Source organism: Mesocricetus auratus, unplaced genomic scaffold (genome assembly GCF_017639785.1).
Source record: "Mesocricetus auratus isolate SY011 unplaced genomic scaffold, BCM_Maur_2.0 Super-Scaffold_100031, whole genome shotgun sequence".
NCBI classification, from domain to species: Eukaryota; Metazoa; Chordata; class Mammalia; order Rodentia; family Cricetidae; genus Mesocricetus; species Mesocricetus auratus.
The window spans coordinates 17308060-17323235 of NW_024429212.1; the positions used below are offsets into that span (position 1 = coordinate 17308060).

Here is a 15176-nt window from a genome sequence, read left to right on the forward strand (position 1 = left end):
TTGTAAGCAATTTTTAAAACTCTAGAATTGAGGAGGCATCTCGCTGCCTGGTCACCCAAAGCTCCTCTGTGACGTGGGGCATCCATCTTCAGCCCCTAGGCCCACAGCATCTTCTGGCAGGCTTCTCAGAGAAGCAGGGAATTTGAAGATCTGTTCTGCCTTGTACTGGCAAAGTTTGTCTGTTGTTTTCTTCTGTGACCTGTAGAATGTTTGGCCAACTCTTCTGTGAAGCAGAAACCCTGAAGGACCATCCAATCTTACCTTGGCAAGTATAGCAGTTACTTTTCTATGGGTCCTGTATGTCCAGTTTATACAGCATTCAGTCAAGCAGTCCAGGCAAGAGCAGTTTCTTGCCCAAATGGCTATCCATGCCACATTGAAGGCAAACTCCATAATGAGTTTCTTCGATGCCCATCATCTTCTCTGATGCAATTGGTGTTGCCAGGGGCAGATGTGTCTCATTGTCATGAAAAGCCCAAAATTAACAGACCATGTTAAATGCCATGTTCTGTAGGTCTTTGAAAGGTTTTGAGGACTACCTATCCATCTGAAATATGTCTCTGTATATCTAATAAACTTAACTAACATAACTATAAGTTTTGAACATTATAGATGACTATTAATCTGTATTTCTTAATTATACATTTTTAAATGAGCTATCTAAACAAAAGTAGAAATATACATATAAAAACTGACCTTAAATTGGTATCAATAAATCAAAACCCATATATCAATGTAAAGTATTCATTCTGTATCATATTTATCCCTAGATTGACTGAGATCATCAATCATTTGTAATCAACCCTGTTTAAATGAAAACAAACATTTATAAACAATATTTGGGAATTTGGGTGTAGTTTTCTCCAAACTGCTTCCTGCTGTTTGTTGGGCAAAGTATTTAGGGTTCAGAGACCTTTGGGAGGTCTTGGGCCATCAAACCACATTAGCCTGGAAGGAATCCACAGGTTCCCATCCTCTGTGGAAACAAAAGCAGAACCTCTTTTCCAAAACAACAAATCCTAGAGCTAGCCAGTATGAAACCTGAGACATTGGACAAACCATTATAAATAGATACTAAATTTCTGAATGGTTCTGTTTTGCCAGTAAGAAACCTGAGACATTGGACAAACAATTATAAATAGATACTAAGTTTCCGAATGGTTATGTTATAAACTGCTGCAGGGATCCCAGAGGGCAGAGAAAATCCAGTCTAGACCGGAGAAAAGTCTGTATCTATTCCAATCCTTCTGTTTCTACCTCCATTACAGTGATGAGCCACCATTTCTGACTCCTACTAGTTTGTTCTGCCAACAGTTATTTCTCTGACATCTCTCCCTATGACTTCATTTACAATAGACCTTTAATTGTGAAAAGTCTTTACTGACATATTTGCCTTTATGTCTTTGTATTTCTTTTCCATCCTTAAAAGTCTTTGTGCACATTCAAAGTTTAAAATACTGTATTTGTCGGGCGTTGGTGGCACACTCCTTTAATCCCAGCACTTGTGAGGCAGAGGCAGGCAGATCTCTGTGAGTTCAAGGCCAGCCTGGTCTACAGAGCGAGTTCCAGGACAGGCTCCTTTCAAAACAATACAGAGAAACCCTGTCTCGAAAAACCAAAAAACAAAACAAAACAAAACAAAAAACTGTATTTCAGACCTGGGATTGAGCCAGGCAGTGGTGTACTCCTTTAATCCCAGTATTCGTGAGGCAGAGGCAGGCAGATCTCCAAGTTTGAGGCCAGCCTGGTCACAGAGTGAGTTTCATGATAGCCAAGGCTACACAGAAACCCTGTCTCAAAACAAACCAACCAACCAACCTGGAGCTGAAGGTATAAACGACAGTGGTTTTGTGATACTCATCTCTAGAGATGGCTCCCATATTTCCACTCTTACTTTAGATTGTTATTTATATTTCTTCATCCAAAGCTCCCTCTCCTTAAAGCTATCATTTTTCTCAATTATTTATGCACGATTCTCTGATCTCGCTGCAAATTCAATACAAAGATTAACCTTGTCAACTCTGATCTCAAATGCCTGATTTCTTCCTCCCAGCCTTTTATTACTGCACACTCTTTTGTCTGTATCACTAACTTATTTTTGGGATAGCTTAATAACTAGGTTTGTCTCTTCCTATTCCATTCCATTCCATCTCACATGTCAATCCAAACTAATCTTTTTAAACATAATTTTTCTTATGGTAGTGGTGTCATGTACCCTTTCATCCTAATAAGGTCTTTTTCTACACATTTCACATTACTTATACTACCACAGAATCTGTGGTAATGAACCACTACTGGAATAACAATATAGCAGTGTTCTGTTGATCTACACCATACAACTCTAAAAAGCATAAGTGTTATCTGAAAAAGAAGAAAAAAATACTTTTCAGAAACAAGATTTGGATGTGACAACTCTGATGATAATTTTTGCTAGGTAGCTTTTTTAGACTGATAAACTAAGGCCCAAATAAATTTAGGCAATATAATAAATCTTTTAAACAAATAGTAAACTAACAACACTTTATAAAGATGCTACATCTGAACCAAGTTTCACTTATTTTGAAGAAAAAAGTTTACACTTTATATCAAAGATTAAGCTGAATAGCACCGATAATCAAGAATCTATGCTTCCTCGCAAGCATTTTGGAGACAATGTTGAATGAAAAAATTACGGCTGGTTGGTGTTCAAGCTCAGTGGTGGAACTATATCTAACTGTGTGGGCAGAAGAAGGTGGCTGACAGTCATAGTCTCCTGGAAACCACATACCTTATGAAAATACTGAAAACCTCCCACCTGCCAATCTATCAACAAAGAATAAGATGGACCTTAAAGGGGCTTAGCCCTTTTAAAAGTTACAACGTTCCACTTTTCATTAATATAACAGTTTTTCTTTCTCGTTTTATAGTTTTTCGAGACAAGGTTTCTCTGCGTACCTGGCTGTCCTGGAAATTTTATAGACCAGGCCGGCCTTGAACTCACAGAGCTGTGTTCGGAGTGCTGGTATTAAAGGCTTGTGTCCGCCGGGCGTTGGTGGCGCACGACTTTAATCCCAGCACTCGGGAGGGAGCGAGTTTCAGGACAACCTCCAAAACAATACAGATAAACCCTGTCTCGAAAAAACAAAAAACAAAACAATAAAGACATGTGTCACCATGCCCGGCTGTGGGTTTCATTATATTTATTATAATACATATATATACATATATGTATATATTTAGTAATGCAATTTCTGTGATGAATCCGGCACTAGTTATTATTAACCACCCTAGAAGGAAAGAAATATCGAAGTTGCTTGAGACAACCCAATTTTGTTTGTCTTTTCCATCCAAAAGTCGGCCAAACACTTTTCAGTCCATCGGATCTGACTACTGGTTCCCAGCTTAGCCCGAGCCACTTCCTTGAAGGTTTCATTTCTGTCATAAACGAGGACAGGGAGCTCTGACCTGAGCGCCGTTAGCTAGTTACAAAAGCCTTTCCTCCAAGCACACATGGGACGATCCGCTTCCCCAGGTCCCATCCATCCAGAGTCCGCGTTAGGCGTCACTCAGAGCCCCCCGATCCCGACAGCTGAGGAAGCAGGAAAAGGAGGAAGTTCTCAGTAGTGAGAGGGGCTCCTCTGCCACGTGGCCCTGGGCCGAGCAGAGGCGAGCTCCCCTAGGGCCAGACGGAGGAAACGCCGGATCGGACGGCGCGCGGGGCGAGCGCAGCGACGGGCGGAAGCTGCGGGCCGCGAGGACCGGCGGTTCCCTCCCGCCTCGGTTGGGTGGGGAGAGGGGGGAAAGGAAGGAGAGCACACACGGAAGCCCGTCAGGACGGAGGGTGGGACCTGGGGCGCGCGACTTCCGGCGGCGGCGCAAAGCGTGCCGGGATCGGCTTGCGGCAAGCCTCCTCGGCCGGCCTGGAGCGAGCGAGCGAGCGAGCGAGCCAGCCCACCGTTAGCGCTGCTGCGGCTCCCACAGCCCGCTGTCGCCGCGACCTCGGCGGCTTTCGGCCCCGTCGGCTCTCGTTCCCCACCAGGGCAGCCGGCGCTCTTTCGGCAGCGGCCTCGGCAGACATGTTGTGAGGCGGCGGCGGCGGCGGCGGCTGCGGGTGCCCGGAGGATGGTTGGGCCGAGGCGGCGGCAACCGCTACTGGTGGCGGCGGCCGCGGGGGCTGCCCCGGCGCTGTAAAGCCGGGCCTGCTGCTGGGTATCGGTGCGCCCGGGCGGGCGGACGGGCGGGTACTCGTGCGTCGTGCGTGCGCTCCCGTGCCGTCCAGGTCCGGTTAGACGACCGCGTCAGTCCGTTGGAGGCGACACCTGAGGGTGGCTCCTCCAGCCCCGGGGAGCGGCTGTCCCCAGAGCCCTCGGCACCCTGACCGGTCCGCCCGTCCCCGCGGGCTCGCACTGAGTAAGGGACGCACGCAGTGGGGTCTCCCCGGCCCCGACGTCTCCCTCTCCGAGAGGGGCAGCCCCTTTTTGGAGCGAGTGGGGGGTGCCCAGAGTCTCGAGGACTTTAAAAAAAAATAATAAAAAAGTTGGGGCTCGACCCGACAAGGAAGGGGTGCGATGGCTTCCTCGTCTGGCAACGACGATGATCTCACTATCCCCCGCGCTGCTATAAATAAGATGATCAAAGAGACTCTCCCCAACGTCCGGGTGGCCAACGACGCCCGAGAGCTGGTGGTGAACTGCTGCACGGAGTTCATTCACCTCATATCTTCGGAAGCCAATGAGATCTGCAACAAGTCGGAAAAGAAGACGATTTCGCCGGAGCACGTCATACAGGGTAAGCCGTCTGCGTTGGAGGGGGCAGGGGGAGGGTCCCGGGGGTTGTCACAGAGCCCTCGTCCCCTTTCACGAGTGAGCACTGCTCATGGAGAAGTCACAGAGGCACAGCGACAGCTCGTTTACCTTAAGGAAATACCTGTGTGGCATTCTTGGGACACTGCACCCAGCTACCGCGAGCGAGGAATGCAAACGTTAGCGTCAGCACACACACATCCTCAGCCCCTAACTTGTACGGTTTGCGGTCAGGTCTTAAAAGCAACAAGGATTGACTGCCTGCAGCTAAACTCGGGACAGTGACAACCGAGAAGGGAACCAAAAAGTCCTCTCTCGGCAAGTTAAATTTTAGACAGACCTTCAGGCATGAGCTGAGTCAGGGAGCAAGCGCTCTTCCTCGCCTGACCCTTTTTTTTTTTTTTTTAAACCAGCGTGGAGAGAAAGGTTTCATTTTGAACACAGGAATAGAAGAAATAGTCTTGGGCTGTGGATTGTAGGTCAGTGCTGTATCATTTAAATGTCAGGCGCAGGTCCTGGGTTTGATTACCAGCACTGAATTTAAAAAATAAAAATAAAGGCATTAATGTGAGTAAGTGTTCGATGTTGTAAAGTTTGTTGCTTTCAAAAAAAAAAAAGGGAGTCTAATTTTGCTTTTAAGAAAGAAATGGTAAAACAATCATCACCAAGTTACCAAAGAACTCCTGTAGTAATAGAAAGTCAAGTGCCACGTTTTCTCTTTTTGACTCCCTCAGACTTTTGACTGTTTCGTTCTTTGACAATGTTTGAAAGCTTGCATTGAAAGTTTTGCAAAAGGTGACAGCTCTCCCTTTCCCGCCCCGCCCCACCTGCACTGGGCCTTGAATCCACGGTCTGACATAGGCTAGCCAGCACTTCTCAAAGTTTCAGCAGTTTCTTCCTTATATTGGAAAAAGTTTGCAGTAGGGATTTGAGAGACTGCATTTTGATGGTTGCAGGGAAGGGAAAAAGTACTTTTAGGAAGTGCCCTCTGTGGCTTTTCATGCACTCTTAAGAGAAAGTCAATTCCGTTGAGACAGTAACTTCTATTTTGTAATAATCTAACGAAATTACAACAATTTCATGATTACTTTTGAAGTTAAGAAAACAAATTTAACAAACAGTGCAGGTAGTTTATCATTGCCTTTTTATAATTTAACTTTAAAATTTTTTACTTTCAATTTCCTGTTAAGGTCAAGTGGAGAACACATTTGTTCAGATTGACCATATCCATTTTTTCACTGTCTGGATTGACAAAAATATCAAGTGATGGCCGGACGGTGGTGGTGAATGCCTTTAATCCCAGCACTCAGGAGGCAGAGACAGGCGGATCTTTGTGAGTTCAAGGCTAGGCTGGACTGACAGCCTCCAAAACAATACAGAGAAACCCTGTCTCGTAAAACCAAAAAAAAAAAAAAATCAAGTGATTAATTTTGAACCTTTATCCTGTGATGAAGGTAGATTTAAAGTATACCCTGCTGTTTTTAGGATGTCTCTTAAGGCTGAGTACTTATCATGCCAGAAGTCAATCCCAGTAGGGAGTAGAGCCATGAGATGTGTGTGTGTGTGTGTGTGTGTGTGTGTGTGTGTGTGTGTGTGTAAGTAAATAATTGTATTACATACACATGTACTGTGCCATTTCAGTACATAGTAGGTAACCCCTAAAAAAGCAACATTTTGTTTTGATTTTTTTTCTGGGTTAGGAGAAGCAAGATGCTAACAGGATCCTATTGTGTAGCCTAGATCTATGTGCAAGACCGTCTTCCCTCAGTCTCTTGAACACTGGCACTATGGGCATGCTGTAATCACCATTCTCTGCTGCATATTTGAGTGTGTGTGTGTGTGTGTGTGTGTGTGTGTGTGTGTGTGTGTGTGTGTGTGTGTGTGTGTGTGTGTGTGTGTGTGTGTGTGTGTGTAAAACTTAGGGCCTTGTATGTGCTAGGCAAGCACTGGACTACAGAGCTATGTCCCCAACCCACCTTTTTGATTCTTGAAACTGCCCCCCCCCCCACTGGTTTGGTTTGCTGAGTGGTAAGGAAAGTGAAAGCCAGTTGTCTGTTTTTATTTTTATGTTGTATATATGATTGTTGTCATAAGTCTTTGAGAACATTATCTAACAAATAGCTAAAATTCTTTTTTTGCTGTTTTTTGTTTTTTGAGACAGGGTTTCTCTGTATTGTTTTGGAGGCTCTCCTGGAACTCGCTCTGTAGACCAGGCTGGCCTCGAACTCACAGAGATCCACCTGCCTCTGCCTCCCGAGCGCTGGGATTAAAGGTGTGCACCCCCAACACCCAGCTAATAGCCAAAATTCTTAAAGGAAAAGAAACCTGCCTTTGTCAAACATCCACTTTTTAGTGAAAACTGCAAAAGATTTTAGTAGGATCTGCCGTAACATTTGTTTGTACTGGAAGTGGTGATTGTTCCAAATTCTAATAACACAATCTGTCTCCTTGGGGGAAGGTTCGTTTTTTTTCTAGGACATATTTAGAGTTCTGATTGACATCATGATTGAAAAGAAGTGTAACTGTAGCAAGGAATACACTAAATAGTTCAGCTTTGGAATATGCTAGCTTCAGTTTAATACAAGACTCAGTGAATGGCTATTTTCTGTGATGGTGGCAATCTACTGATGTTAAAAAAAACCTGTGAATTGACCTGTTGGCACTTACAAATTTACCTTTTTCTTGTAATGTTGCCATTAAGTGTATAAGGAGTGGAGAGAGTGCTCAGCAGTTAAGAGCACTGACTGCTCTTCCAGAGGACTAGGACTCAATTCCCAGCACCCACGTGGTGGCTCATAAGTGTTTATAACTCCAGTTCTAGGGGACCCCACACACAGACACACATGCAGGCAAAACCCCAATGGGACCAGGTGGTGGCGGCTTATGCCTTGAAGCAGGTAGACCTCTGTGAAGCCAACCTGGTCTACAGAGTGAGTTCCAGACCAGCCAGGACTACACAAAGAAACCCTGTCTCAAAAAAACAAAAGTATGTAAGAATATCTATAGTTTTGCTCCAATTAGTATAAAATTTATGCATTTGTAATTTCCTATTATGTAATCACCTTAAGGGTTTTTTTTTTTTGGTTGTTTTTTTTTTTTTTTTTTTGGTTTGGTTTGGTTTTAGTTTTTGGGGGGGACAGGATTTCTCCGTATAGTCTGGGCTGACCTTGAACTCAAAGATCAGCATGCCTCTGCCTCCCTAGAGCTTTTTAAAATATGCTTTTCTTGCCTATATGACTGTGCAGTGCCCACAGAGGAGGGTATTGGATCCTCTAGAACTGGAGTTGTTACAGATGGTTGTGAACCACCTGGGAATTGAACCCAGGTCCTTTGGAAGGACAGTCAGTGCTCTTAACCTGAGCTATCTCTCCAATGTCCAGAATTTGCACTCTTAACTGTTACAAACAACAGCCATTGTAACATCCTCTGGCACAAGTACTTGAACCATACTTTGAGTAGTTTTGTTCTAACGTCTAAACTACAATGTATTTGGAAAGTAGATGTGAAGTACCTTTGAAATCAGAGAAACTGAGTGATCGCAGAGAAGTAACAGGAAATAAGAATGGTTCATTCTGTGTTGCCTAAGTAATACCAATATTTGAAATTTGCGTTGTAAACTATTACATATTGGTTGCTTTTTACAGTAGGATTCTTTTTATTTTCTGGATTTTACTATTTTAACCCCACTCCCCTTTCCTCTCTCTCTCTCTCTGTCTCTTTGGAGACAGAGTCCCACTCTATATTGCTGGCTGGCATGGAACTCAGAGATCTCCCTGCCTCTGTCTGTCTTGGGCTCTGCTTCCTGAGGGCTGGAATTAAAGACGTATGCCACCATGCCTAGTTTATTATTTTTTTTAATGCTACTAAAAACTGAACCCAGAGCCTCATGCATGTTAGGCAAGTTCCCTGCACCCACAACCCCAGGCTTTCATTTTCCCTCCACTGCCCCACACTTGCTTGCTGAATATTGCTAAGCATTTAGCATTGTGGTAGAAACTGGTTAGATTATAGAAATAGATAGTTCTCAGTCCTGAAGTGTTTCCCAGTTTTCTGGAGTACTATACTGTGAATGTCATGGTTGTCAGGGGTCTTCATGTCAGGCCAGTGAGGCAAGAATCTACTTTGACCTACATTGTCTTGCTGTATTTTAAGTGAAAAATGTGACATTCTTCCTTCCCACAAACAAGGAACTAGAGATTGCTGATTCGTATGTTGTTTTTAATCCAAAATGTATTTGTGGACTGATTCCTTACATACTCTTCGAGGTGCTTTCAGTGCTACTGCTTCCTGAGGCAGCACCCTTCTGTCAGCCTTCTTCTCTGCCTCTGGCTAACAGAGAGGACAGTGGAGCAGCCAGCACACACGAGAGACTAGGATTTACACATGGCTAAAGATGGACTTTGTAACACTCTGGGCGTTTCATATCTGTGACTTAAGAGTTGGGGCTCTCTGCACCAGGTGGTTTGGTTGTGTTTTGTCTCCTCTGGTCTTCTAGAAGCATGTTCTTGCAGGGAGGCCAACCCTGCTGGGAAGGCTGGTTTGTGTACTGAAAAGAGATCTGTACACTTCTTCTTGAATCTCAATTGCTCAGATGCCTACTTCAGCCTCCTCAGCACAGGGACCACACTCTGTTGGTACACTGGAGGAAAGAAAAACCTAACTGTTCTTTCAGCCTATCTTTCTGTACCTTGTTCCTCGCCTACTTGTTTGTATGGGACAAATTATGCCATTAACCAGTAGATTCCAAATATTTGCCTTTTTTTGGTATTCTTTAAGAAACTGACAGACTTAATGATGCTTGACTTACTGTGAGTGGCACAGGAAAGATACTTTTCTTATTCAAAGCGTGTTACTCTTGTAAGCAATTTTAAAAATTAAAGAGGGAAAAAAATAAAGGCCCATGCCTTGAAATGTTCCATTAGCTTTTACCAGTCTGTAGTCAAATATTAAGGAAGTAGATGAGTACAGGGTTGGAAACATAGCTCAGAGGTTAAGAGCATGGTGCTGTTCCTGCAGAAGGATTTTGTTCCTGCACACCCATCAGGTGCTCCTGGGGCATGCTATGCCCTCATGTAGCCTCTATGGGCACCACACTCACACACACGCACGCACACACACCTAAAAATAAAAGTAAAACTTAAAGAATAATGGTTGATAAAAGCATTTTGTCTTAGCCACCTAGTAGTTGCTAAATAACTGCCTCCCAAGAGGAAACTAACACAAAAAAGCAAATGTTACACAAGTGAGGGAGAGCCATAGTTTTCACCTTTCACACTTTCATTTCTGTAGCACTAGAAAGTTTGGGCTTTGGCTCTTACATCAGTGAAGTAAAAGAAGTCTTACAAGAATGCAAGACAGTAGCACTAAAAAGAAGAAAGGCCAGTTCTCGTTTGGAAAACCTTGGCATTCCTGAAGAAGAATTGTTGAGACAGCAACAGGAATTATTTGCAAAAGTAAGTAATATGTTTTAAATTCTTTTCATTGGAAATTGACCAAAATCAAGGGTATTTTGAAAATCACTTCATAAATCAGCATATCTAGAGGATTCTTTCTCCAGCTCATTGCTTATTACAGTCTAATGTTTAGAACTTGACCAGTTTGACTCTGGTTCATGTAAGTGATTGCAACAACCAATTTTCCAGTTTTCTTTCTTTCTCTCTCTCTCTTTCTTCCTTCCTTCCTTCCTTCCTTCCTTCCTTCCTTCCTTCCTTCCTTCCTTCCTCTCTTTCTTCCTCTCTTTCTTCCTCTCTTTCTCTCTTCCTCTCTTCCTCTCTTTCTCTCTTTCTCTCTTTCTCTCTTTCTCTCTTTCTCTCTTTCTCTCTTTCTCTCTTTCTCTCTTTCTCTCTTTCTCTCTTTCTTTCTTTCTTTCTTTCTTTCTTTCTTTCTTTCTTTCTTTCTTTCTTTCTTTCTGTTTTCTTTTGTTGTTGTTTTTAACAGTTTGTGTAGTCCTGGCTGTCCTGGAACTCTATCTGTAGATCAGGTTGGCCTCACCTGCCTCTTCCTCCCGAGTGCTGAGATTAAAGACATGCGCTGCCACCACCCAGCTGCTACTAGATTTTATTATGGGTGGAATACAAGGAAAATCTGATTGACATTTTCTGTGTAGCAAGGTATAGATCTGATCTGTGAAGCTGGTTTTGAATTTAATAGGAATTGCAGTACCAAATGTCATTGCATTTGAGCCTTAACATTATTAAGCACAAGATACAAGTGCGGTTTGGTAAGAATGCATACTGCTCTTCCAGAGGACCTGAGTTCAGGTCCCAGCACTCACATTGGGAGGCTCCCCTTTGAGGGTACCAGTACTCATATGTACATGTTCCCTACAGACACACACACACATAAATAAAATCAAACTAATAAGAAAAAGTTTTACAATATTTATTGAGTTTGAACCATTTGTTAATGATATTACCAAGCAATTTGTATATATTACCTCATTTAACTCTCAAAAAACTATAAAGATTATATAACATGGGTTGGCAAGATGATTTAGCAGATAAAGGGGCTTGCTTGTTTATTTCTGGAATTTTCCACTTAATATTTGATTAGTACCAGGTAACAGAAATCATAAAAAACCAATGAAACTACATTGTACTGTGCTGTGTACTTTGCTGTCTGAAATCCTCATTGGATTCTCTTACCAGTATGGGCTAGAGTAAGTAAACAGGCCTTGCTCTTTTCTTTCCTCTTCCAGGTCCTTTGACCAATCCAGGAACAGTTAGGTATTTATTATGTCTTCTGAGACAGGATTTCCCTTGTAGCCTAGGCTGCCTGTCTTCCAGTGCTGGGATTATACGTGTGTGCCATCACACCCATTGTCCAGAAACACTCTGTGCTGGCTGTACCAGTTTGTCCTGTAGCAGGAACTGAATCCAATGTGCATTTTCTCTGTTACAGAACCAGCCTGAACCTGTACCTTTCTTGGGTGTAGGTCCCCACAGGTGGGTTCTCCCTGCTTTCATACTGTAGCAAATACACCTGCTCTTCAGAGGTCTGAGTTGGGTGCCACTTGATTGTTCCTCAAACAAGTTTTAAACGTTCACTCTTCTTTTGTTCCCAGGTTAGACTGATGACTGCTGCTTGTAGTTGACATCTAGTGTCTTAGTGTTCTTTTGCTTTTTCAGTTGCTTGTTACCGGTTTTGTGTAACAGTCTTTTTTCTTCTTTAAATTAGTTCCCAGAACTAATGTTAATTCTCTTTCCTGAAAACACCTTGACTCATGCGGGAAGGAGAAAATGGTATTTCACTTTCACTTTAAGTATTAGTACAGTTTCATCAGTAAGTGAAAATTAGGAAACTCCCAAGTAGACTAAATATAAAGAAAGACAATGAAAATGTGAAAGTATAGCATACATTGAGAAACATTTTATGCTCTAGGGTTCTTTTGCACCATGAGGGTAGAGAATTATAATAGGAACTCAGAAGAAAATATCAGGGTAGCTGTTGTATTTACTATGGTATTTTTTCCTAACTGTACTGGAGACCTTTTACACCACAAATTATGTTCATATGAAAATTATAATTGAATGGACAGAAAAGAAAAACACAGCAAAAAGAGCCAAAGAGTGACTAATGTGATTCCCCCCCCCATCAGTTTTTTTTTTTTTGGTAGCCTTGGCTGTCCTGAAACTCCCTCTGTAGATCAGGCTGGCCTTGAACTCAGATCTGCCTGACTCTGCCTCCCAAGTGCTGGGACTAAAGGTGTGTTCTAGTGCCTGGCCCTATCAACCTTTTTTTAAAAATGCGTATTTATTTTATTTTATGTGCATGGGTGTTTTGCCTGCATGCAAGTCTATATAGCACATGTGTACATTGCTTGCAGAGGCCAGAACAGGATGCTGGATCCCTTGGAAATGGAGTTGGCAGACAGTTGTGCGCTGCCGTGTGGGTGCTAAGAATTAAACCCAGATCCTCTGAAGAGCAGCCAGTGCTTTTAACTGCTGAGCCATCTCTCCAGTCCCTCTGTAACCTTTTCAGTTTCCTCAACTGAACTAAAAGTATTAAGAATTCTTGATTTCTAGTTATGTCATAGTTAAATAGTACTTGGAAAATTCCACATTTGATAGTAAGTCTGTTAGTTACACTTAACCATGATGTGTACATTGCTTTTTTGTGTTTTTAATTCTTAGGCTAGACAGCAGCAAGCAGAATTGGCCCAACAGGAGTGGCTTCAAATGCAGCAGGCCGCCCAACAAGCCCAGCTTGCTGCAGCCTCAGCCAGTGCCTCCAACCAGGCAGGGTCTTCTCAAGATGAAGAAGATGATGATGATATCTGAAATTCACCATCTCAACTTTTGTTTCCTCTATAAGAAAACAGTGAAAGAAATGCTATCTGTAATTGTGTGTGCATCTTGGTGGACTTACCATTGGTATTCTGCTATACTTGTACAACTGTCTCTTTGAACTGTTGAAAATTTAAAGTTCAGTATAAGATCAGCTTTGAATATGTAATGGTGTTTTTGGAATCTAAGAGCAGTGTGAACCCTTTATTTGGTCAATAAACAGTATTACAGAAAGCGTCAGGTTTATAAAAATACAGTGACATTTACACAGATCTCTTCATCTGTATTTGCGTCTTCTCTGTCCCTTTAGCTGAACTAAAACTGAGAATTTTATATTGAGATGAGGCATGGTGTGAGGCAGAATACATTGAGTCAGGTTGGCGAAAAAGTTCAGTTCCATGTAGTACCTAAATGTTTTTGTCTTTTAAACTGAGTGTATATACAGGCAACAGTTATATATGCTCAAAGAAATATACTTGCTAAGAGAAAAACTCAAGACATTCAAAAACTAGGAAGGAAATATGTTCACTAGTAGTTGTATAAATTTGATGAGTTATGTTTTTGATTTTGTTACTGTTTTATGTAGCAGTAAAAACTAGTTTTATTATAGTATAATTTATCCTGAACTATACTATGCCATTTCAGAGACTGGCTAATCTTGAAGATTGTCATGATTCTTACTATTTCACTCCAGTTCAGTAATTGTTCATAGTATTACTTGCTTCGTTCATTCATGTTTATGTCATTGAGTATATAGGTAGGACTTGTGAAACAGTTGCTTGGGTTCCGTTGGTTTAACTGAGGCTCATGGATATTCAGACCTTTGCTAGGGGAAATAAATGAAAGCTAATGAGTGTGTTTGCTATGAAAGAGGGCTTTAAAAATATTATTTAACATGTAGTTTACTTATTGTTTGGTTTTAGCATAGCATTTACATTTTCTTGACTAGGTAGCCTAAAGAGCCCAGTGCTAACTTTTGATATGACATCATTGTCCCCATCATCATAATTGAGTGATAGCTTTAAAATTTTTGTGTTTGATTAAAAAGTGTCATAACTGACCAGCCCTATATGAAGTGTTAACTTGCTTTGTTAAAAGTGAGCAGCTTTCCTTTGGCTTCAGTGACTAAAGTGTGGTAGTGTTTTGTGAGAGGGACCCAGTGGATCTGTAGAAATGGTGTAAATGCCACCTAAGGTAACAGGAAGTCACTGTGTTTCTATGTCAGTTGCCAAGTCATTTAAACTTCTGTATTCACCAAGCCCCAGAAGAGATTCTAGATGCCAGGATTTTAATTTTATTTGGAGAGCTAAGTAAAGTTTATAAGTATTAGATTTCTTAATATTCATATTTTGCAGTTTTAGAAAAAGGGAAATATTGTTATGCATTAATCAGATAGATATTCTTCCCCAGTATAACAGAAAAGGTAGTAAAAAGGATAGTAATTTTTCTGAATGCTTTACATTGATTATTTCAAGTTATTTCATGGATATGCCCATGAAGTGTTTGGAAAAATAGAAGGAATTTTTCTTTTTTTAAAGGTTAAGTACCAAAGGTAGGTAGGTAGTTTAGTCTACAAAAATAAGTTAGTCACTGTTGGCTTTTCTAATTTGTACTGTAACATTCTTTTACATTGTTTTAAGTGTATGTTTCTCAAGTAAACAATTTAGATATTTTTCCATACCTTTTTCTTTCTGATGCAGACTTCAGGTTAATTAATATTTTACTGCATCTGGTAATGTATTCTATGTTTGAAGCCTAGTGACTTTTCATTTTGATGTTCTTGTGATTTCATATGCTGTATTCTCCAAGCAATAAAATTCTGATGTGTTTTATAAATTGTTTTTGTACTTAATGATTATGGGATATACATTGTTATCATTTTCACTACTTTTGAGAATAGTAAGTACAGAAGACATTGGTTGGCCGTTTAGTATGTAGTACCCCTTTCTCATTACTGCTATTTCAGAAAACATAGTTTACCTTCTTTTTGTAATGTCCAGATACAGGCACAACAAAGCTCATTAAGCAGCACCTTGTTTTAGCATTTAAAAGTCACAATTATTTGTTTCTCTAGTCATGAGAATGGTTTAGTCTTAGAGAAATAAAATCC

General features: G+C 41.6%; 1 protein-coding gene across 1 annotated transcript; it reads left to right on the plus strand.

Moving 5' to 3' along the window:
• Positions 1-4276: 4276 nt before the first annotated feature.
• On the plus strand, positions 4277-14902 carry Dr1 (down-regulator of transcription 1). The gene is made up of 3 exons (XM_005077401.4): positions 4277-4767; positions 10071-10234; positions 12914-14902. Exons 1-3 carry the CDS (start codon positions 4548-4550, stop codon positions 13058-13060), a joined length of 531 nt encoding a protein of 176 aa, XP_005077458.1. The 5' UTR covers positions 4277-4547; the 3' UTR covers positions 13061-14902.
• Positions 14903-15176: the final 274 nt, after the last annotated feature.

Bases quoted from the DNA above. Each gene is read 5' to 3' on its own strand.
- Dr1 (XM_005077401.4), top strand. From the start codon at position 4,548: ATGGCTTCCTCGTCTGGCAACGACGATGATCTCACTATCCCCCGCGCT. The intron at 4,768-10,070 runs GTAAGCCGTCTG...TCATTTCTGTAG, and splicing joins GCCGGAGCACGTCATACAGG to CACTAGAAAGTTTGGGCTTT. The intron at 10,235-12,913 runs GTAAGTAATATG...TTTAATTCTTAG, and splicing joins AACAGGAATTATTTGCAAAA to GCTAGACAGCAGCAAGCAGA.